Source organism: Rissa tridactyla, chromosome 10, assembly GCF_028500815.1.
Source record: "Rissa tridactyla isolate bRisTri1 chromosome 10, bRisTri1.patW.cur.20221130, whole genome shotgun sequence".
NCBI classification, from domain to species: domain Eukaryota; kingdom Metazoa; phylum Chordata; class Aves; order Charadriiformes; family Laridae; genus Rissa; species Rissa tridactyla.
In genome coordinates this window covers 6,190,519-6,213,420 of record NC_071475.1, presented here as the reverse complement: position 1 = coordinate 6,213,420, position 22,902 = coordinate 6,190,519, and the positions used below count along the sequence as shown (strand labels likewise).

Sequence of the window (22,902 nt, the reverse complement as noted above, 5' to 3'; positions counted from 1 at the left end):
ACTGGCTATTCAGAAGACTGGCTATTTTCAGCACCTACAGAAGGTTTACATTATTACTAGCTCAGTCACCACGTTAAAGTTGCATCTAACCTGGGCCTAGATCATCTTCATATCAGCAATTTTTTAAGCAATGATCTACAGGAAAAGAATTATATATACAAGTTTAAAGCAATTCTTGCAACACTAAGCAGCATTATAAAATCTTAATACATACTGCTGACAAAAGAATAGAAAATTTATTCCAGGATGCCTTTGTATTTCAGCTTTAGAACAAGTCTAGCATGTGGAGACCTACTTCTCCAAACACTAGATTGGGATGAAGAACTGCATAGATCTACATCTTTTGAAGGCGTCGCTTTGAGGTGGGATGAGGAACAAACCCTAAAAGCATTCAGTTAATGACAACCTACTTCCTTACGTCTATAATATAATAAAGTAAAATACAGTCTTAACGCCCCACAAAAGCACTTCAACCCTTGTTTCTCAGAGGGGCTTCATTTACACGCCTCCATTTAAACACAAGGATCTATTTGCGTGGCTGATTTGAACCAGGAAAGTTCAAATCAGGGACAGCACCACCCATCAACAAACAAATTATTCGGATACCAGGGACAAAAGATGAAGTGTCCAAAATGACAAAATAGTTGACTTACATCAAATAAAAAACCGAGTCTGTGTTATGGCTTCCTGTATTTTGATACCCCACACTGCCTCTATATAAACCATCTGTGCTACGCACACTTCAAGCCATCTTTCAACTATCAACAGGGCTTCTGCAGTAAAACAAACAATTACTAATAGATGTATCTTAGAGACAGATTTTAAATCAAAAGGCACAGTGCTCCAGCATTCTGTTATTAACAAAAGATCAGAACAAATCAGTAGAGAATTTTTTCTGAACATCCGTTAGTAACAGAATACAGAGATGAAAGACAGAGGGGGGAGCAACATTTGCTATCACACTCACCCAGACAAGACAACACACACACAGAGTCTGGATTGAAAAACTACTTCCAAGTGCTCATTCTAAAAGAATTTTATGACTTTTTTTTTCCCCCTAACCAGAATCATACAAACCAAAGAAAAGAACACAAAAAGCTACTGTCATTTGCACTAGCAAAAAAATAGTGTAATAAGGCACAATGGAAACAAATTAACAGTGAAACTGTAATCTGGACTTTTAACCGGGGAGTGCTAGAAATTACACAGCTTCACGTAGGACTTGGCACATACACCCCTCAGCTATTGAAACAGGTAAAAAGTATCAGGCTTGCCAGAAAATAAACCTCATCAGCTTTATAAACCCGGAATTGTTCAAGGCCAGGCTGGATGGGGCTTCGAGCAACCTGGTCTGGTGGGAGGTGTCCCTGCCCACAGCAGGGGGGTTGGAACTAGATGGTCTTGAAGGTCCCTTCCAACCTGAACCATTCTCTGATTTACCAGAGGAGTTGCAACAATGGAGAGCCAGAGCCTGCTGATCCACAAGATCTTCTGGGCAATTTCTCACATATAACTTCTGTTCAGAGGAAGCCTGGAACATCGGTTAATGCACGTTCCTCACACAAAAAAACAACGCTTCTGAAGCGTGGATTACTTATAGGAAGAGTATTTAATAAGAGAGGCTACAGATTAGTTGTGCATCCTGTGGTGAACCTACAATTATTGTAATTCGGGTTAATAGCAGTAGTCACCAGACGCAAGGAACGAGGAAGGGAGACCATCAAGGCAGGCATGGCAGCTGTGTGTGGGGCAGCAGGAGCTCCCTCTCACCATGCCAGACACGCTGCCCGCTGCTGTACCTGCTGCTGTATGTACCTGCTGCTGGAGCACCCCTGGCCTGCAATACAGCCCAGCATCCCTGCTCTCGGCCAAAGCAGGAGTCAGAAGCGACAGCCAGTTCTATCTCTCTCTCTCTCCATGATTCACAGCGCTGCTTTGTCATACCATAAGTAAACCTAGTTTTTAAAGTGGAAAATAACTGCAAACAGGAGGTTATGAAATGCAGAGTGTCACTGCATGCTCGAAAATGGTACATTTCTCACGGAGGCAGCGTGCGTGTGTACTAGACATGCCAGGAGAATTAATCTGTGACATGAAAAGTCGCGGTAGGACTCATCCTGCTGGGTGTCACCGCTCCCCACAGCGGAGAGCGTGGGGCCGTACCCCCACTTCTGTCTCCGCAGCCGTACAGCCGTGGCGGCCCCCTCACACCTAACTTCACCTCAGCAGCCCAAACGAGGGGACCGGAGCCCACTTTTGCCCCAAAAGGCTGTAACACACCCCGAGAACCACCCCCCCCGCCCCGAGACGACACCCGCTCCCTCAGCCAGCGGGCGCAAGGCCTCCCTGGGGCGCCGGGGCGAGCCCCGAACCCGCAGCCCCATCGCTGGGAGAAGGCGAAGGAGTCCAACAACTCCCGGCTGCCCGCAGGGGAACCGGGCAACGGCGGCAACCGTCGCAGCCCCGAGAGGTGAAACCCGCGCTCCCGGCTCCCTCACGCCACCCTCCCCCGGCACCACACCGGCTGCCCAGGCCCCGCACCGCCCCAGCTCCCGCCGGGATGAGACGCAGGCCGCGGGGCCGGGCCGGGGCGCGGGCCCACGTAACCCGGACTCCCTCCCGTTCCCTCGCCTCATCCCCCCCCCCGGCCTGCCCCGCTCACCGTGTGGGAGTGCAGGCTCTGGCTCGCCTCGATCTGCGCTGTCAGCGGCACCGTGTCGTCCAGCAGCACCTTACCGGCCGGCGGCTTCTCCATGAACGCCATAGCGGGGCGGGGAGGGGGCAGCCCCGGGTGCCGCCGCCAACCTGCTTCCCGGTGGGGAAGGCGGCGGGGAGAGGAGGCGGGAGGCGGCGGGGTGGGAGGGAGGGGGGGGGGCGCCGCTGTCAACACGGCAGCGCCGCGACGCCGCCGCCGCCGGGCCTTAGCGCCGCCCGCCCGGCCCCACCGACCGCCAGGGGGCGCCGCGGGGCGGGGCGGGCCCGGCGCGGTCCGAACCCCGGGGTCGGTAACGGCGGGAGGGGGATGGAGCTGCGCGGGGAGGGAGGGTAACGGGGGAACGGACGGGGACACACGGCCGCCCGGGGACACGCTCTCGGTAAGTCGCCCCGCTGCTCCGCGCCGCCCCGGTGGCGCCAACGGCTGCGGTGGCTTCAGGGGGGGTTGCGGGAGGGGGATAGAGCCCGGGAGAGCTCCGGTCCTCCCAGAGAGAGGAGGAAACTGAAAGGGGCTGGTGCACTTGCTGCTCTTTCCCTTTTGGGGTGGTTTTTTGTTGTTGTTGTAGTTAAACGACCACAAAAAAATAAAACAGCACCCAGTATCTTCTACTCAATTTGTAGATTCTTTCTTTTAAAAACCACCGATTTTAAGTTGTTAAATTGAGTTCCACACCGTAGCTTTCATTGTAGCAGCGCGGAAAACTCTTTCTTTCAATACTACTTAGCACTCGGGAACCTACTGCCTTCTGAACACTTGTCTGCATTTCCTTTTGTCTTTTTACACCGTATTCAGGAATTAACCTCACTGAGGATGCTGTAAGACCGCAGAGCTCGAGTTTGTCGAACGCGTCAGTTATCGTAAATAGCCTCATCCCTCCCTCTCGCAGCTCCACACCAAGAGGAGAACGGGCTGCGCGCTGTGGTTAAACAGCTAAATCTCAGGCTGGCACAGCAATCCCTCCACACTACTCCTCCTCATCACCCAGCAGGTCAGGTACAGGTCTGATTGCTTTTGTTAATAGGCATTACCGTGACAGCTTCCCATCTAGAGAGGCAGGTGAACAAGGAACTAGGGAAGGCACAGGCCTGCTTTGAAAAACAGAGTTTGGTACGGCAGAAGCCAGCGATCAGGCAATGAAGTGACCCCGGGCAGAATGAAACGGGAAGTGAAGAATTCCTACAGACTGGAGATAAGGAAAGCTCTCGCTAAGTACTTGTTGTGAACAGGCCAAACCCAGTGCATTCAAAATAGAGGGCATGTTGAAGCCAAACAGCTCAAACATTACTCCTCCCTCTGATCCAGCCTGACTGAACACCTGGGGTTTGTTGTTTTGGTGCAGTTGCATTTAAGAACCAGATGTCACAGCCGGACAGCGTTAACTGTTTTACCAGTAGCTTTCATCACAGTTTGAGGACAAACTCTCTTCTCACAGCAAACAACTTTTCAGGTGATTTGCAGCCAGGAAAAGTTACGGGTGCACTTCTGCTGCAGAGAACGTGGTGGGGGGGTAACAGATGTTTTGCCAGAAAATGGTAGGAACCACCAACTGAAGACATCCTGTACTTTTACTCCTGATGGTCCCCATCATTCCTGAAAAAAAGTTTCTTAGTGTCTAATAATTTTATGCTGGTACTAAAATAATTTAACCCAGGTGATTTACTAATGAATTTACCAAACGCCTACTTTACCAGCAACCAAGGTACTTCCAGTGGGCAAAGGGGAATACATGTTCACGCAGACGAATAAGCAGAGAGAAGCCATTTAGGTTGTACTCAACAAAACTGCCCCTGCTTGTCTTGCCCCCAGGAGCACAAGGAGGCAATAAGTACGAGCGGTGACAATTGGGCTTTTTAAAAGCCTCCTTCACTCTGCTTCTGGGAAGCAAGTTTCAGAGGCGTTTGTCATTAAAGGTAAATTTTTGTTTGCTTATAATCAGGTTTTGTAAGGTATCTCAAGAATTCGAAAGTATTATGAGAGCCACATCGCCAGCTGTATCAGGCAGAGTATCTTGTTTATGTGAAGGCTGACTACTACTAATCTGCAGATCTAAGGAAGGCTAAGGAATATTGCAAAAGAGCCCACTGCACCAACATCAGCTAGAGCTGCCATGGAGATGACAACCGATCTTGCAGTACACGTGTGTCGATACCTCCCCTTCTGTTCTCTCGTTAAACACACAGCATCATCCCTTCCCACCGGTGCTTGTTAGCAACAGAACGACTTTGTAAAGAGTGAACAAGTTTGAACATAGGTAGTGCGGACTGTGATTTTGCTGAAAAGAACAGCCGCACCACAAGCCCCGACACCGCAGACTTCCCACTGCAGCAGAGCAGCAGCTCATCTTAAACGTGCCACTTCTGTCACAGCAAGTGCCTAGTTCCATTGGCTTCACCTTGGCAGGATGCAGGCAAAAATTAAAAGCTCTAAGTTTCTCAACACAGCTGCTACGCGGATTGAGTTTGCGCACTGTATTTGAAGCATTTTGAAGGGGTTTTTTGTTGCAAGTTTACTGGATTAAGTGATGTCACATAAAAGGACAGAGTCAAAACCAAGTGTACATTTCTGACCTTTATAGCAAAGCAACAGAGGATTAACAGCTCTAACTGTCTGACACCATGACTTTCACCAGCCCTTCCATAACAGTCTTTCCACTTTCTTTGACTTTACACGACACTGAAATGTGCGCAATAGAACCCTTCAGTCGTTTAACTTCCGCTGCAGCTGTGACTTCTTCTCCAGTATACAAAGGAGCTGGAAATCGGATCTCCTGAGAAAGAAATACACAACCTTGACCGGGCATTTTAGTACCCAGAACTGCAGAAATAAGTCCATTGATCAAAACTCCGTGCACAATAGTTCTCCCAAACCTAGATTTCTTTGCAAAATCTTCATTTAAATGCAAAGGATTTGTGTCACCTGTTAAATCAGAGAAAGTAATAATATCATTCTGTGTGAAAGCTTTGGTAAGTTCAGCTTTGTCTCCAACTTTTATGTGTAAACTCTGAAGCACAGCACGTCCGAGCAGTGAGTTGATAACTGTTAGCTTTGTCAAGGTTCTTTGTCGGAAATCCCCTCCAGAAATTCCATACCTGAAGGGCTGCAACATCTCAAGCAACTTCTGCTTTGTACAACCAAACCAACAACTGCACTCAGTCCAAGACTAGTTCTCTGCTGTTCCCAGATAACGCAAGAAGAAATGGAGATGTCTAGTTTGTGGAGGGAAACAAAAACAAAACAAGAAACCAACTAAAGCATTTAAAAAAAAAAACAAACAACAAAACCACATCAAACGCACTCGAAGTTGAAAATACTTCAATTTCCCTTTTACAGAAAAAATTAAAAACTTAGAGCTATGCCTGAGCAGATTTTCGTTTAGCCATCGCTTCGGAAACAAAGAATTCTTGGAACTCATTTTATTAAGCAGCACCTTCAGGAAAAAAATGAGCTCTGGAAGTGCATGTTTATGCATGCATTTTTAAGTGAGGTCAGTCGACAGTGACTATAGGAGAGGGAAGAAATGGGGTAGGGGAAATAGAAGATTGGACTAAGGTGTGGGCTAAGAACAAAACTTTCCAGAAATTATTTTCTTGCAGGTGTATTAATGAGAGCAGGACTTCTCATTGGAATGGAACCATAAAGTAATAGGACAGCCACTACTGCCACATTTTACAACATTCATTATAGGATGGGAAGTACTTAAATGCAGGCCTACACACCTGCACTGAAAAGCGTTTCACTCCCAAACCAAGACGTTTATGCATCTAGGCCGTCTTTCTCTGAAGAGGCAGCGTGCTCAGCTAGCCAGACCACCTTACAGTGAGAACTGACGTGTGGGGGAAGCCATCCAGCCCCCGCAGGGCTTTACCTGCAGCACTCGAAAGGCACACCTTCTGTTCTGGTAGAAGCCCAGCAACGTTAGAGCACTCCACAGCTTGACAAGGCCACTACATAAAAAGAAAAATAAAATTTATTAATAAAATTTGTTTTTCTCAGTTTTCCTGCAGCATAAATATCTTAAATCAACGCATGTTATAAAGATTAATGAAACCTTAACGGAGTTTAACCACAGGTGATTTCACCAGTGAGTTCTGGTAGCAACACCATGCCCTAGAGCGCTATTGCAGTCACTGCAGTCTCTTGTCCTTGATACACAGAGATATGTACTGTAACCTTTTCAAGTTCACTTTACTAGCCTTGTTCTTTCTGTGCCTTTAACCTCCTCCTTCCCCTAAATCACCTGCAGTTGTCTTCACCATTTAAATCTGATAAGCATTCTCAACTTTACTACAGAAGGGGATTTAAAGCCACATATTCCAATGGTTCTGCCAGACCATTCTGTTTTAAAAGAGGAATAACATACTGATGCGTGTAGGTTACCAAATCTTAGTGAATTTCTATTTTCTTTATACTCTATGCGGACATCTGCAAGTTAGGCTTAGTTCTTCAAAGACTATTCTTAGGTTAAGAGTCCTGTTTTCTTACTAAAAGTATTTTCGTGGCAGTGTCTGAAGTGCGTACCTACCGCACCTTACCTGCTAATAACTCTTAATATGGCAGACAGAGTTTTTTCCTCATATGTTAAGACATCAACAGGCAAAGCTGCTCCAACCTACGAAAAAACACATTATTAAATAAGTACCATCTTATGCTCTTGTAATAGTTTATAAGCAAGGGGATTCACTGCCAGCATGTGACATGACTAAAGGTGTTATAGCTACGCGCAAGTCCCACACGAGTGTTTTGGCTACACCACCACTAGATTTCACACAGCACCCTTCCCCTCGGAGCTCTGCAGACGGAAGCCACTTCTAGTTCCACATTACAGCTGGGGAAACAGGGGCCATGGGGGGATGCGGCTTGCCCGAAGTCACCCAGCCATACCGTGAACAGAGCAAGAACAGCCCTGTGGGCTTCCCCAGCCGAGAAGCTGTTCCCTTCCCACAGTTCTGCCTCTAAAGCCTCACCACAGCCTCCATCCGCACCCCCAATTCCCGAGGGCGGTACGCTGCAGCCGCTAAGACGAAACGCACAACCCCCCAGCCCCGTTACAGCGCGGGGGAGCGTTGAGTCGAGCCGCAGAGGCTGCTCCCGCCCCGCAGGCCCCAGGCTCCCGCCCGCCGCTTCAAAACCCACCGCGGGAGGCAGGGGCGGGCCGCCGGCTCCCGCACGGCTCTCCCGGACCCAGCCCCAAGCCGCCGGCCGAGGGAAGGCGGCCCGGCCCCGGCTCCGGCCCCGGCCGCCCTCTCCATGCAGCTCCCTCAGCGCCCGGCCCACCTCTCCGTGCAGCTCCCTCAGCGCCGACACCACCAGCTGCTTGAACTGCGCGACGCTCGGCCGGGCCCCGCCGTCCGGCAGCTCCCTGCGGGGGAAGCAGAGCAGAGGGCGGGCTGTGGGGGGCTCCCCGGCGGCGGGGGGGTGTCTCTCACACACAGACACACACACGCTCACTCACAGGCGGACCCGCAGGTAATGGTGCTCCGCGCCGCTCCGCACCACCCGCCGCTCGTAGGTGGCGGCCGGCACCTCCGGGGTCTCCATGCTCCCTGCAGGCTGCGCACCGTCTCCCTCCTACGGCGGCCCCGCGGGCCCAGCTCGCCGCGCCCCGCCTCCTCCTCGCCATGGCGACCGGGCGGCGCCAACGCGAGGCCTCAGGCCCGGACCGAGGCCTCTCCGATAAGGACCGGGCGGCTGGTGGGGAAGGGTCCCGCCGCTGCAGCCGGGGCCGAGGGGAGGCCCCGGGGGAGCCGCCGTGCCCGGGCAGAGCAGCGTGCCGAGGCCCGGAACCGGCCGTGCGTGGAACGGAGCGCGGCCTCTTCCGATCGAGGGAGGCCACGGGTCTGCAATGAGTCCCGGGGAAGCTGCGGCAGCAGATGGTGCTTCCGAGCGCCGCACGGGAGCTTTTCGCAATAAACATGCTGCTGGAGAGGGGCTGGCAGAGGTGCTCCTTCACTTCCCCGTTAAACAAATTGTCTTCGTCCCGATGGATTCCCGGTGGAATGTCTTGTCTGGCACGGTAACACCGTGGGCCCCATGTTATCCCAGCCTCCGGTTTGCAGGACACATGACTGGAAGAGCACACAGGAGGAGGCTGGCAGCATGTTTTGGCATCTCGCTGGTCACACGCGGTTGAGGAGATAACACAGTGCCAGCACAAACCCTTGCAGCTGATGAAGATTGGTGTGAAATAACGTCCTTCAGAGAGAAACGGCAGAAAGGACAGAAGTATCTTGACTCTGCCAAAACGATGAAGCATCATTCTCAGCATAAGAACTTTACAGAATCTTACTTCTTTAAAAAAAAAAGGAATTAATATTCATTCCAGTAGCCTAACACCCATCTGATGCACCTGAGCTAGGGCCGCACTTACAGGACACCGGTTGCCTTTGCCACCAAGCAGCTCAGTCTGTGTCATTTGGGGGTTCAAGATGTTTTCTTTATTTGGATTCGGGGTTTTCTCTCCGTGCCGGGGGGGAGCCCGGCCTCCTCTCCCAGGTGCTTGGCAAGCTTTTGGCCCCAGCACGCCACCAGCCTGCTCACGTGCCGGGCTGTAAAGGGCACATCTCCCTCTCTTTTCCAGGCACCCAGCCGCTTTCATCTTCCTACTGCTGACGTGGCACAAAGCCTGGAGACAGCGTGTTTGTGTCAGCTACAACCCTTGGTGATTTTAAAGAGGTATTCATAAGAAAACAGCGACACATCTCACAAAAGCAGCCCCAAGAGGTTATCTAATCCACCCCTGCCTCAGACAGATATTCTAAGTATTCAGCAGAGCTAGTTTACAACTGTTCAGGGGGAAAGAAAAAAAAAATTAAGGAGGTAGTGCTGGAAGACTTCACGCTCCCCCAAGCGGTCTGTTCTAGCTGTCTTCCAGACAGACCTTTTCAAGGCTTAATCAACAGCTTCCCTGGTGTAGTTTATGCCCCATATTAACAGGCCTGTCCTAATCAATATAGGTTAATTCCTCCTTGTTTGAATATTCCCTGCCCACTTTTCCCCCAATCCTTCTTTCCATAGGAAGAAAATCCCAGTTTTTCCTTACCCTTCTGTAAAATGTAACATTTTCTAGGTATTTGTTTATCATGCTGCTGCCCTCTGACCCCATCAGGTGTCAATATGTTCCTCCAGTTAAAGCGCCCAAAGCTGAAGTACTGTATTCTGGCAGAGGCTTCCTCATGCTGAGCACCACACTCCCTCTGAACTACTCTCCCAGACTCATTTTAAAGCTGTACAGAAAATACTAAGTGTTTAGAAACAGAACTTCAGCAAAAGCAAATATTGATTATCTGAACAGGCAATTTCACATGTACCCAAGTAATTTTCTTTTCAAATTGTTAGTTAGGTTAGAAAAAAAGGCAGCTTGCCCCATAAAGCTTGCTGCAAGCATAGGCCAGCAAGAGACCTTCAGGAAGATCGTGTTTCTCCTAGAACCAGTCAGCACAGCGCTCGAACAATAAATCAGTTCTACGATAATTTGGCAGACAGGTCAGAGCAGCCAGTTTTATTGGGAGCAATGATATCTACAGAAATGGGTATTATTTTGAAGATATTAGTAAAATTTTAATCACCAAACAGCAAAAAGGTGGTGGTCAGGTAACGCATAAATCTCTTTTGGTTACTGCCACAGGGCGAGTGCTGTTCTCTGCAAGGCTCTGATAACACAAGCAACGGTGGCTCGGGCACTCCCAGTAAATCCAGGGAGCTGCTGGGAAGTCCGCTCCTGCCCAAAGCGGAGGGGGGGGGGCTTGTGTCAGCTGCAGTGAGTCAATAAAGAGCACACACAGGATTGTACAGGAATGCTGGACACAACATGTCAGTTTTTTATTAACCAAAAGTGAAGCTGAACCCCAGAGTGGTTTAACTGGTTAAAACCATATGTTTATATGGCAGATATTTTTCTTTCATGTTCAACACTATAGTGCAAGAACCAAACTTCGCAGCTGTTCATCCTTTGAGAATCAAGTACTAAACATAAAATGAATTCAATAAGGGTCCCTCAATAAATCAGTTAAAGAAAAAACATTTAACTCAAAAGAACAGACCAATTTTAGAAACTGTCTTATGAAATTCTCCCAAGTGAAAGACCTTTAAAAGCACTTGGAGCCTTGAGGTAGCAACTTTATGCAGAATTTAATTCCCCACCTGCCCCACAGAGCAGAGGAAAATTAGTAGCGCATTATTAGCTCCAGCCAGCTAAGCGGAGTTGAGCGTTCTCCTATGAGGTTAGTGGCTTTCTCTTGCATCTTGAAAGAGCAGTGTAGAGCTGCAGACCATCAGGAGGAAATCCACAAGGAAGGCCTCTTGAAATAAAATATATGGTTTGGAAAAAGTGAAAGTAATCAGCAATAACTGTAACAACAAAAATTACCTGGAGTGAAAAAAAAAAAAAAAAACAACAAGTGTTTGTATTTTGGCAAGACTAGTTTACAAATACATGTCATGAACAAGAGTCTGCTTTCAGCCAACGGAAAAGAAAGAATGGAAATGACATTCAAAGGGGTTTCAGTTTTTTGCCCTCTGTGCAAAATTGCACTTTGTTTTTACAGTTTTGTTTTAAAGTTTTAAGTTTTGCACTTTTGTTTCTAAAAAGAGAGCACTTTTGCCCTTATTTTTCTTTTTACATTGTGAAACCTGCGCTGTGACATTGAACAGAAATACCTTATGCCAGGATATTTGACCACTGGAAGCTCCTCTCACTGACTTCACAACAACCACAAGGGAATCACACACACACAAAAAAAAAAAAAAAAAAAAAGAGACTTCCCCCACCCCCCAAGTCTCGAAGACACTATCGTCTTTGCCCACTTTGCTGCTGAGTTCTTTTATTAAAAACTAGATGTGTCTCTACTGCCAATTTCAGAGACTCCACAGCAGATCTACTGAACATTGAGCAGTAACAACAAAACACCTGGGCTCGTTCTCCACAACAATTGCGACGAACAGTCATAGTGGAAAGGGATGAGCTGAGATACAGTGATGCGGCAGATCTTTACGAACAGGCGCCTCACTTCACTCTCTGGTCTTGATATCGCCACTCACACACTTTCCAACTTGGCTCGCTGCTGGTGCTCTAAGCAGATACCTGGCAACATTGAGTATCTTACTACAAGCTTCTCTCACTATCTTCATGCTCCAAAATTGTACAGAACAGGCTGTTTGAACTGGACCAAACCAATCAGGCACATTGCAAATTATAGCTTTTAAACGTGCGAGCCTTTTTACAGGCTCATTCTCTTTCGGCTCAAGGTCAGGTTGCCTCTTTACAGCACAGAATGATGTCACAGGGATCCTGGATGCAGTACGGCATTGCCCAGCACACCCTTCCTTCGGGGAGTCTAGAGAAAGGTAAAACTTCAAAGCTTCTTGCTGGCATGGGATCCCAGTCTTTTGACTTTACGTTCCCATCCTTTCCTTTGACTTCCAAAAGCCATCAAATCCTCCCTTACAGGCAGAATTACCTTAAGAATCAGACTTGCCTGTTCTTTTGGTTAAGCTTCAGAACAATTGCCAATGTTTGCATTTGCCGAGGTATACAATCCTGTCCTGCAGAGAACCAAAGGCCGTAAGAACCAGAATCCATCTGAGGCAGCCCAACCTGCCAGGCTCCTCTGGATAAAGGAGAGGATATTCTGCCTGGGAGCAACACCGGCCAGCTGATGGTTATTCACAGCAAGTTTCTTTTTAGTTCCCATGACAGTTTAGGCAGCACAGAAACTCAGGCTGTTTTGGAGACCAGTTTATGTCTGGTTCGCAGGACAGTCACGAGCTGGCTTCAGACTCTTGTCTTGGAGCCCGAAGTATCTTAAAGTTTTATCTGTTATCAATGTGAGGACCTGATGGTGGTTGGTTGGGGTTTTTTTTTTTTCCTTGTTTTTTTTTGTTTGTTTGTTGGTTTGGTTTTTTTAAATTCTGTAATCAAAAGAATGATTTTTGTCTTTGGTGTTAAACGTTGGAAGCATGAATGAAGTACCTGCTGCTTCTTTGGCTGTAATTTACAACAAAAAAACAGCCCAATAAAGCCAGGGAAATTCACTGTTCTAAAATACATGCAGTTAGAACAGCCACTAGACATCACAATCAGGACTTTAATAATATGGAAACACCTAGTTCAGTGGTGTCCATTACAAATCATTTGCATTATATAAAAATATGACTCCAATTACAGTAACTGGACAACAGCCATTCAAACTTATCAAGTTTCCATCTTACTCATATTGCAGGAACTGGGAGGAGCTCATTCATTTAGGGAAAAAAAATGTCCAGAAATCAACTAAGAGTTGCAGCTAAGCATCTCGTGCCTTAGAGAAATGTCCGCTGTGATAACTAGAAGCAGGAATTCAGCATTAGCATCCTCCTAATCTTGCTCACGTGGCCATGAATAAAAAGAGCAGGTTCTGTTATGCTAGCATCCACAATTAAAATTTTATAACCCCATAAAACACCAGTAAGTTTTGCATGAGCTGCAGAAGAATGCAAATTCAAAGGGTCACTAGATTTATTACCTACAAATTCAATGTCTTAATATAAATATTCTGTTTGTACACCATAAAAACGTCCTTCTTATGGTCTGATTCTTATTTAGATAATACTCTTGATAAAATCTCAGCAGTATGCCAATTAAGGTCATTAAAGCTATAGAAATAGAATCTACCTAATAAATGCTGCAAATTTAACAGGTATTTTAGATAAACATCATTAGCTTAGTTATCACCTAATCCAAAAAGACTCCTCAAACACACCAACTGTGTAGTCAGCAAAGACATTTGCTTCACAAAGTCAAATGTTGCCAACTTTTGAAAAGTTTAGCAAATCACCATGGTATTTGGAAGCATCCAAGTGTCTAATGAAGTTAGAATACTGTGAAATGTTAGGACTGGGGGGGAGCTCCTGTAAACAAGTACAGAAGTAGTCTTCATTTAAATTACAAAACATTCACCTCCTTAAAAAGCTTTAAAACTGACCCAGTCAACAACAGTGCCCTGGGAAATCTAGCAGTATATAAAGGATCTATGTAAGCAAGAGAAGGTCATATATTGTGATCTCACCCCAATAAAATGTACTCAGTGTCAAGAACAAGGATCAAATTTGGGGAGATGACAATTATGACACCTTCAGGCCATTTGATCTGAACCACTGCACCTTTTTGGGCAGCATAGAGTAAAACAATTTTGTTTGCTGCTCAGGAAACACTTAAAATATAGTAATGCTTGATTTTCTGCATTTTGTTGCTAGGCTGACTCTCCCATGTCCCCAGCTCGGTTTACTTGGTTTAAAGAGCTATATAGTACCCGCACCTTTCAGCAGGTGGAAGAAAACTTCAGTGCCACCTTACTAATTGGCTCCATTGATATTTTAACTTCAAACCCAGATGCTACAATTAAAACCAAATTTGTCATTTTGCAAGGAAAGCATCAGATGAAGGTAGTAAGCCCGTGAAAGGCTCATATTCCACAGGTTGCCTCTGCAGAACAGGCAACCTCCCACTACAGAATCTGATCTGAGAATTTATCCCAACAGTAACACGAGAAGGAAGGAGGCTTCTATATCTTGCACACTTTGGGTTTCATATCAGGCACTTGAACTGTTGGACAGATGCCATTCTGAACCAAGTAAGTGAACATAGGGTTAGAATCATCTTTAATCTAGGTCTAATAATGAAGTATCAGCAGCAAAGTGGAGGCAGGGAGTGAGCAATCCATCTGTGCTGAGACTTGTTTATGGTTTCTAAAATGCCCAAGAAGACAGCAGCTGTAACTGTTCCGTAGTGTCCGTTTTCCTTGTGAGTTGTGTTGCTGATAGGAGGCTTTTCTGTGTCTTGATCTAAGAAGGCATTGAGGTACCCTGTGCCTAATTCCCTGGATCCAACAGGTCCATGCTAGAGCCAAACAATGCCACCAGCTGCTCCTCATAGTGTGTTATATTCCTCTTCATAATGTCCATGCAGGGTCCAAGCAACCTCTCAAATGCTTGCACATCCATGACTGCAAAGGAACAGAAGTGAAAACAAGATTGTTTGTCAAAAAGGACACCACATACCAATCTATTTTTTTAACTCAGAACACAGATCTCCAGTCCAACCCATTCAGGTTTGAGGCTTCAATAGAAGCCAAAGAAACAAAAATCGTACTTCTGATTTCTCTCTGTACTGTGATTTGGAGAAACATGATTAATGAAATGCACGCCTGACCCACGGATAAATACAGAAGCCAAATACACACCACACTGGCATTAAAAGATCACCTGAAAGCTGCGTGTGACAAACAGGCTGTAGACAAGAAGCTGATGCTACTTACCCCTTCAAAGAGTACAGACCACACAAGCAGAAAAAACAGAATCTGCTGGAAGGAAGCAATGGTGCTTCTCAAACTTCTACGTGGAGATCTGCTCTACACCATGCTCCTAGCTTCTTGTGTCTGACCACCAGTTACCAAAATGCTGCTAGGTTTTGAATAGCTGCTCACTCAGACATGGTCCACAAAAAAAGCAAAAACCCGAAAAGGGTAGCTAGAAACACAGAACATCTGCTTACCTAAACATTTGACCTCCCCAACAGCATAGGCAGAGGCTGCTCTGGGTTTGTTGGTAACAAGTGCAAGCTCTCCAAAATACTGCCCTCTGTGACACCGGGCAATCTCCACTTCTTGATTAGCTTCTTTACTCGTCATAGTCTGTTAAACATTACATTTTAATTATTTGCATACAGTTCTGTCATTGTACCAGGCTGCAGTTAATCCCAGATATCTTACAGATGTGCAACAGCTCATTGGTTTAGGGCTTTTAAACTAGCAAGTCCCAAGTCATGCTCTGTACTGGTAGAACACCTTAACAGCATCTTCCGTTAGAAGTTTGCTAAGAAGAGTGTATGCCAGTCCACAAGTTTTGATATTGGCAGGTATTTACCCTTACAGCTTTCGGAACTGCTATGACATCAGCCTAACAGGTTTTATCATGCACAACATGTTGTTCCCTAAGGCTGCTTCCCACTGCACAGCAATACGTTCAAATGCCAATGTCTAGTATGTCACTAGAGATAACTGAACCCAGGTTTGTAAGTTGCAGTTTTCTATAATCCTAGAAGAAAAGTTTCATCTCCACTCTTAAGGCCAGGGAGAGTATATCACATTAGTTTGCAGAGAAGCAGATAAAAGCAAAAGAGTTTCTAACTTCGCTAAAGTGACTTCTGGCCCCTTCAGAACAGGTATAGAGATTTAAAACCTACATCACATGAATGACGATAATAAATATCATAAAATAATACAATAAAGTAAGTCAGGGTAGACTTTTTCCCACCACTTGTATTAATCGATTGAATCAGGGATTGACCTACAGCCTAATCACCCAATTTGAACTCACCTTGCTTTTAATCAAGATTTTTACTTCACCAGATTCTACAATGTAAAAACAATCTGCTTTATCGCCCTGCGAGGAAGAAAAGGTAAAACAAATTATTTGTTAGTTTACTGTGTAAATGGTATTAAAGCATTCACTCTGAACTAGGCTTTGTGCAGAAAATTGCTACAATTCACATATACTCAAATTCTTAACATTAAAAGGTTAGCAGTAAGGTAATATACCAGAGGAAGCTGCAAGAGAAGGAACTATTAGTACACGTCATTCAGTGAGAGGGCAGGTGGAAAGGAAAAAGCAAAGGACATTGACGATATATAGCAAAACCACTTTAGTGCAAATCTTCTGATCCTGATGGAAGTATCCAATAGTTAATGAAACTAAGCAGGGCCTAAAATTTCCAGAAGCAAGTTTTAATAAAACACGAATTTAGTGACTGCATTTCTAGATGTCAGTAGGAAGAAGGATCCATTAAACTAAGCATGAGCTCAGCCAATCCCAGGTAAAATAGTGAGAGATCACCAGAACCCAGAATAGCTGTATTTCAGGAGCATGAACATAGAAAGTAAGAGAAGGATAGTTTATAGAAAAACAAGTTCACAATGCAAGCCACCTACATGAGGAATGATGCAATGGCTGTATAAAGGTAGTAAGAATGGTAAGCAATAACGAAGCACTCAATAGCATCATGCAATTAAAGGAAAATAAGTCACATAGGGCAAGTGGGAGAAAATAAAAATTAATAGCCATTTTATATCAAGTTCTAGAAAGATATCACAAGGTGTTGTTGAATAACTGAGGGTGAAATAAAAAAAATTTCATTTAGTCAAATTCAGCTGTTTCTACAAAAAAGTCACTGTGAGGGTGACCAAGCACTGGCACAGGTTACCCGGAGAGGTTCTGAAGTCTCCATCCTTTAAGATATTCAAAAGCCACCTGGACACGGTCCTGGGCAACAGGCTGTAGGTGGCCCTGCGTGAACAGGCGCGTTGGACAAAATGACCTTCAGAGGTCCCTTCCAACCTCAGCCATTCTGTAAGAGTTTCTAGAACCTTTATCACATCTATCTAAACCATATCAGGTTGCAGACCTTCAACAGATTGTATTTTACATCTGCTCTGTAGAGCTTTGCCAGGACTTAACATTTTGAAAGTTTTAGCTGTGACAGAGAGAACTTTCCCTCACTATACCAATGCTTGGTATAGGACTGGAGGTCAGAGTGGAGAGCCAGCACATGCCTGCTGCTATGAACCAGAAGCAAAGGGAGTAAAGGCTTCACAGAGACAGAGGCTGGGTAAGGAACTGATAAGGGAATGGGAGCAGCTCAGCAAAAAAACCCAAAAAAACTGTGAAACAATGTGAGGAGAGAGATACATCTGACATTAAGTCAGATGGGCAAGATGTCAGATGACATTAAGTGGGCAAGGAGACTACAAATGTGATGGGAAGGATGGAGAGAGATGATTACGACTTCAGTATGAAACGTGGGCTGGGACAAGATGATGCAAGATTTAAACACTGAGTTAACAGAAGAAATTAGGCCGTCAGCTAAGCTTCCTGGGGATAGTCGTAAACCATACAGCACAAAGCTTTTCATTCACTGTTGCCATCTGTCACAACATGAACCAATATTCTCAGCACACTTCTGAGAGTAAGTACTGAAAGAGCACTTACTTATTTCTTTAAAAGAATGAAAACAGAGTGGGAGACATCCTCGTAACACCAGCAGGCACTAACAATTTTCAAGTGCTTTAAAGCATACTGCCCTTAACTGAAGGGTCAAACTCCAGAAAAGTAATTAAAATGTAAAATTATCCACGAGAGAAAAGGGGTTCATGGTATTGATGCAACTGCTGTAATGGAAGAGCTATCACATCTTTTCCAAGCATAAAATTTCATCGTCTTTAGTAGTGTATTACCATCACCCAGACCTATCCAGACGATTAATCCTCCTTTTAAGGGTAATTATATCCTTGTCCTTAATTCAGTTATTACAAAAGATTAAAACCAACTGCGTAATTGGATCACCGATTGCGTGGGTTCCCAGTTTTGAGACTGATTTATAAGCTTTGATTTTGCTGACAGTTCGGTTTTCTCAGGGTCTTAAGCAACAAGATCTTCAACTTACAAAATTGAGGGTATTTTTGGAGAGAAGTAATTTGGCAGTATTTGGTTATCAGCAAACTCAGGTTTCCCGCATTCAGAGTTATCTGGCATTCAAGGTAACTAAGATTAATTATTCAAGGTGTTATCACGGAGTCATATTCTGTTTATAAAACAAGACAATGGTTGTGATCAAAAACCTGCAATTTCAGGTAAGCCCAGGACTTTCTTGCATTAACTTGAACTAGAGCATTTTTGTGACAAACAGAGCAACTGCAAGCTAAACTTGATGCAAAATTCCTGTGTTTCATCAGTAACAGTGTTCCAAGGAGTTATTTGTGTCACAGATAAAAAAATCCCACAGCTTTAGCTTGAGTTTGTCCAGCTTCATGGTCACCCAACTCTGGCCTTGACCTATTACAGCATATAAAATATATACCAAGAACCAAAGACTGTTGATTGAAGCTAGACTACTCCACCACTGAAATACTCTTTTTAAGAGTATCAAGAAAAACAATCTTTTTAATTAACCCTGATAGTGTCTCAGAATAGTTAACTGAGTTGGGTCCAATTAGTATAATATTCCCAATGACATCATTGAGTTTCATGTTTGTTTTTGTTGTTTAGTCAGACCTGGGAATTAGAAATGCCTTTACGACACGCTTGTGACTCCTTGTTTAATCTGGTCATAGATGCCTGTGAGAAGCATAGCTGGGGGCTGTCATGGAAAATTAAATAGACAGACATTTATTTTCAGCCTCTTAAGGCATATTCCTCTTGAAACCTTGCAAAGACCGTTTATAAAAAACAAACAGATGAGAGAAGAAAAACCCAGAAGCTAAAGTAATAGAATAATTTTTTTAGCAAAAGACATAATGGCTGTTCCCCAAACTTTCAAGAAGTGGTTAAATAAATTGAAAGCATTAAAAGAATAAGCGATGCCAAGGTAGTCCAAGTAGTAGGATTCTATAAGTCAATTCCAAAGAGGAAAAAAGAAGCAGAGAAAGGAGAATGGATAAGAGAGAAATGTAGAGTTCAAATACCTGAGAAATTATACGTTCCCCATCTTGATACACTTTCTCCCCTATAACATCCACTATCTTCATTCGTTCTGATGCCTGGAACAGAGGAAAATTAAACATAATAATCTATTATAGTACAGCTCTTGTAAACTTTGTAGCCCTGAAATGAAGAGGCATTTGCTAGACACAAACACACAGTATCTGGGTGCTGAAAACAGAGCCCCTACAATGGCATTGTCGTACCGCACCACAGTTTTCAAGGCTGCCATAATCAATAGGGAAAGAAAGTTGTCTGGTGTCCCATCCATGCACTTTTCTTACCCACAAAGTTAACAATAACTGATTTGGCTGGTTTAGAGCAAAGAAAAAAAAAAACTAAAAAAACAACCAAACCTCAAAAACACAACACAGAATCACTTCCTCTAAGATTTAGTTGAAATTTGAAGAAAACACTCAGAAAAATGTCATAGACTTCCTAACAACAAACTTCAATGAGAAACACCAGCAACACAATTTCAAAACATTTTAATCACCATACACTTGAATATGGGGATTTTTTGTGCGTCCCAGAACTCATTCCTAGAGTAGAGAGGAACTGGACTACAAAAAGGATACCAGCTCTAAGTTGTAAGCAGGCACTGCAACAGGACGCCCGGCAGCAAGGGCAAGAGGTACTAGTCTGACATGCAATGAAGCATGGCTGAGTCTTCAGAAACAGGAAGGGAGAAAGAACACTTAAATTTATCTCCAATGTTACCCGCTGCCCATCTAGAACACCACGAAACAATTTTATTGCTTCAGAGCAATATATAAAACATTTTAAGGAAGGAAGAAAATTCTACAGTTAAAATGAATATCTCAACAGATGATTCAGTTGTAATCCATTCATTCCACAAATGCACCTCAATCTAGCCCATGTTTGAGAAACTTAATTCTGATCCACACATGATTCAACTACAGCACGTCATGCAAAAAGCCATCCAGTGCTAACAAGTTATTTTTCTATATTTTTAAATATGAGTCATTTTTATGCTTAAAAAAAGTCACATTAATGGAACTAGTTTAAGCCAGGCACTGAGGGAGAAGGTGTTGTGCAATTTACACATTCTATAGCTACCAACATATGTCCAAAAAATGTCCCTGCACCATCAACATGACATCTGCCTGCTCTGCCTGGTCATTTTGTTCCCAGCTAGCAGAGCTTCCCGTTAGCCTATTCTTAGTCTGCCTCCTGAATATCGGCTAAGACTAAAGCAGGGCCTAGTATGGCCCACATCATTGTCTCAAATTTAAAATCATTCATGGCTGATAAAGGCCATCCCAGTGATTGTATCATTACTTCAATATCACACCCTCAAAGGGAACCACAGCCCTGAGTTCCAATTTTCATTTTAATATCTGTTCTCTGACATCTTTATAGATGCTTTTTGTTTTGTGGTGTTTTGCGATTTGTTTTTTTTAAATCTTTACACAGACTGAGATAAAAATCAGCAAATCACTTACTGTGAACAAAGGATATGAAAAAAAACAGTGTACAACAATGCAAATTAAGTTGTACAGTAAATGTGATACCAAAGCAGCTCTTAAAATTTTGTTCTAAGCAAAAATGACGCAGATTTTTGATATAGCAGAAACACTGACTGTGGAGCTAATGCTAATGCAAGAATTTGATGCAGATGTCTGAGAGGCGTTACCTCCAAGGATTTAAGAAGGGGCACAGACTCAATAAATAATTCATACGTCTTCCTCTTCTTTGCATTATTTTTCAATATAATTCTTCTGAATGTCACTCGATCCTGCAAAGAAACAGCACAGAGAAATACATTATTCCTTTTGACTGAAATGCTCCCTGTCTAAAGAACTGACAAATATGAACTACTATTTGCAATAAACACTGGGTTAGAGAAGCCAGCTGTTAAAACGATACCATATCCATCATAATGGTGATCGTAACAACTCTTGTGAGAGTACTTGTTGCAATAACAAATTGAAAAACAGGGAGCTGTAAGACCCAGTCCTTCTCAGATAAGCATTTAAGAAATCCATTTTGAGTCTATCTTGTACTGTTTTTCAGAGTTAAGGTTTTGGGGTTTGCTTGGCTGTTTGTTACTATATCTTTCATGCTTCCTCATACAATGAAGAGTTATGCTCTTCTTATTGAAGCCATTGGAAATTGGCATTTCCGACACTTTTTTGTTAAGGCAACTGCAGATTAAGTCCGAATAGGATTCTTCTCTACTTGAGTCACAGATTTCAAAAGTAAGTTGGAGATTTATACTGGTCTCAAATAGATCAGGAACACAGTATCAAACAGCCACAGGCTGGTTTTGATTCAGTCCTCCACCTTCTAGGATCCAAGAGGCAGCTTTTTGCAACAACTACTTCCTAATTGCCAGCTGTCCACATGTAACACAAGCATCTTCCTGATGGAAAAATTGTTTGGTTTGCTTTTGAAGCCCAAATATTGGTCAAGATTCCCACCCACCCCTGCCATCCCAGGCATCTTCCCCAGGCAGCAGCTAGGGATGTGCAGGCTGCGTGGCCACTGGGCGGCACTAGGTGCCCGAGTGAAGGCAAGCTCGCCCAGTTAACCACAGCTCCTGTCTCAGCACCTGCAGCGGCAGACATATTTGCGAGTTTATTGTCAGAGATCTTAACAAAATGCTTTTTATTTCCACACAAAAAAAGGCAAACGACTGCAAACACCGATGAGAAAGGCCACAAGAGAGCTGAAACTGAAGAGCACGCCCAGGCTAAGGGGAAGGGCACTTGCCCACCAAGTATTTTTGTTGGTGTTTGCATTGAAATAATGCCCTCTGTCCCTGTTAAGATTAGCACTAAATTACGAACAAAGTGACAGTTGCAGAGTTCACCTTAAACAGCATGAGGCCACAAGGGTAAAAATAAAAAACAAAAAGTCAGAGGAAAGGAGCAGAAATTTGGTTAGGAAAATGGTACCAAAAAATCTTTTAAGTTTACATATACTGCAATTAGAAACATCTGAAGTCCTGAAAGACATTCCTCTGAATCTCATTTTCTGAAAACATCAACTGATACTTAGCAGAGACATTTTGAGGTGAAGAAGTATTTTCAACTAAGAGAACAGTTTTATGGGATGCAGGCTGCAAATACTTGAAACAATGACTGATACAGGTGACACTAGTAGAATACAGGAGTTGAAGGCGGTGAGAGATGAAGGGAAGAATGGTATTACTGTCATCCAAAGAAGAACAAGAGATGATAAAGCATGAGGAATATTTTTTTTTTTTTTTTAAAGAAATTCTTCAGTGGTTGAAGTCTCTTCAAATGGTCAAGGGAATTACAAAAGCATAAAAAATTCAGGATTAATTTGTTTGAGAGTATCAGTGAGGGAGGAGAAGCAGCAGTACTTGAACAAAAAAGGCAGCGCAGTGAAGGAAGCACATGTGATCATGAGGTTTTCCCCAGACACATTCAGTAGCAAAGGCTGAGGATATTTCTCTGTTCCACAAGAGACCCACATTTGATAACTGCTTTGTGCCTGAGTCTTCCAGGCTTTTGTTGGCCTAAGTCTGTAATGCAGCAGGAGTAATCCACATTTCCTAAACGGCAGATAACCCATGAGCTTTAGCAATGACTTCTGCAGACTAATAAAAATATGTTTAAATTACATCAGGCACAAAATAGTACAATATAACATGGCAACGACAGAATAACTGGAAGAAATAACTGACATTT

At 44.3% G+C, this 22,902-nt stretch overlaps 4 protein-coding genes across 14 annotated transcripts in view; all 4 read right to left on the bottom strand.

Moving 5' to 3' along the window:
• The window catches only part of PXK (PX domain containing serine/threonine kinase like), a 37,140-nt gene extending 34,290 nt beyond the window's left edge, over positions 1-2,850 (bottom strand). For all 11 annotated transcript variants that reach the window (XM_054215980.1, XM_054215981.1, XM_054215984.1 and 8 more), the window contains exon 1: positions 2,663-2,850. In XM_054215980.1, the coding sequence (XP_054071955.1) occupies positions 2,663-2,764 (102 nt within the window). In that variant the 5' untranslated portion in view covers positions 2,765-2,850. The remainder of the gene's footprint in view (positions 1-2,662) is intronic.
• Positions 2,851-5,271: 2,421 nt separating this feature from the next.
• Positions 5,272-5,822, bottom strand: HTD2 (hydroxyacyl-thioester dehydratase type 2). Its single transcript, XM_054216003.1, has one exon. It carries the CDS (start codon positions 5,820-5,822, stop codon positions 5,316-5,318), a length of 507 nt encoding a protein of 168 aa, XP_054071978.1. The 3' UTR covers positions 5,272-5,315.
• Positions 5,272-8,399, bottom strand: RPP14 (ribonuclease P/MRP subunit p14). Its single transcript, XM_054216004.1, has 6 exons — positions 8,169-8,399; positions 7,991-8,075; positions 7,249-7,325; positions 6,582-6,660; positions 5,806-5,922; positions 5,272-5,483 (listed from the first exon to the last, which is right to left on the bottom strand). The coding sequence occupies exons 1-5, from the start codon at positions 8,252-8,254 to the stop codon at positions 5,866-5,868; spliced, it is 384 nt and encodes a 127-aa protein (XP_054071979.1). The 5' UTR covers positions 8,255-8,399; the 3' UTR covers positions 5,272-5,483; positions 5,806-5,865.
• Positions 8,400-10,499: 2,100 nt separating this feature from the next.
• Positions 10,500-22,902, bottom strand: part of PRKAR2A (protein kinase cAMP-dependent type II regulatory subunit alpha) — a 66,032-nt gene continuing 53,629 nt past the window's right edge. Inside the window, exons 7-11 of the mRNA XM_054215993.1 lie at positions 20,880-20,981; positions 19,207-19,281; positions 16,067-16,132; positions 15,243-15,381; positions 10,500-14,694 (exon numbers count right to left, since the gene is read on the bottom strand). Of these exons, the coding sequence (XP_054071968.1) occupies positions 14,561-14,694; positions 15,243-15,381; positions 16,067-16,132; positions 19,207-19,281; positions 20,880-20,981 (516 nt within the window). The 3' untranslated portion in view covers positions 10,500-14,560. The remainder of the gene's footprint in view (positions 14,695-15,242; positions 15,382-16,066; positions 16,133-19,206; positions 19,282-20,879; positions 20,982-22,902) is intronic.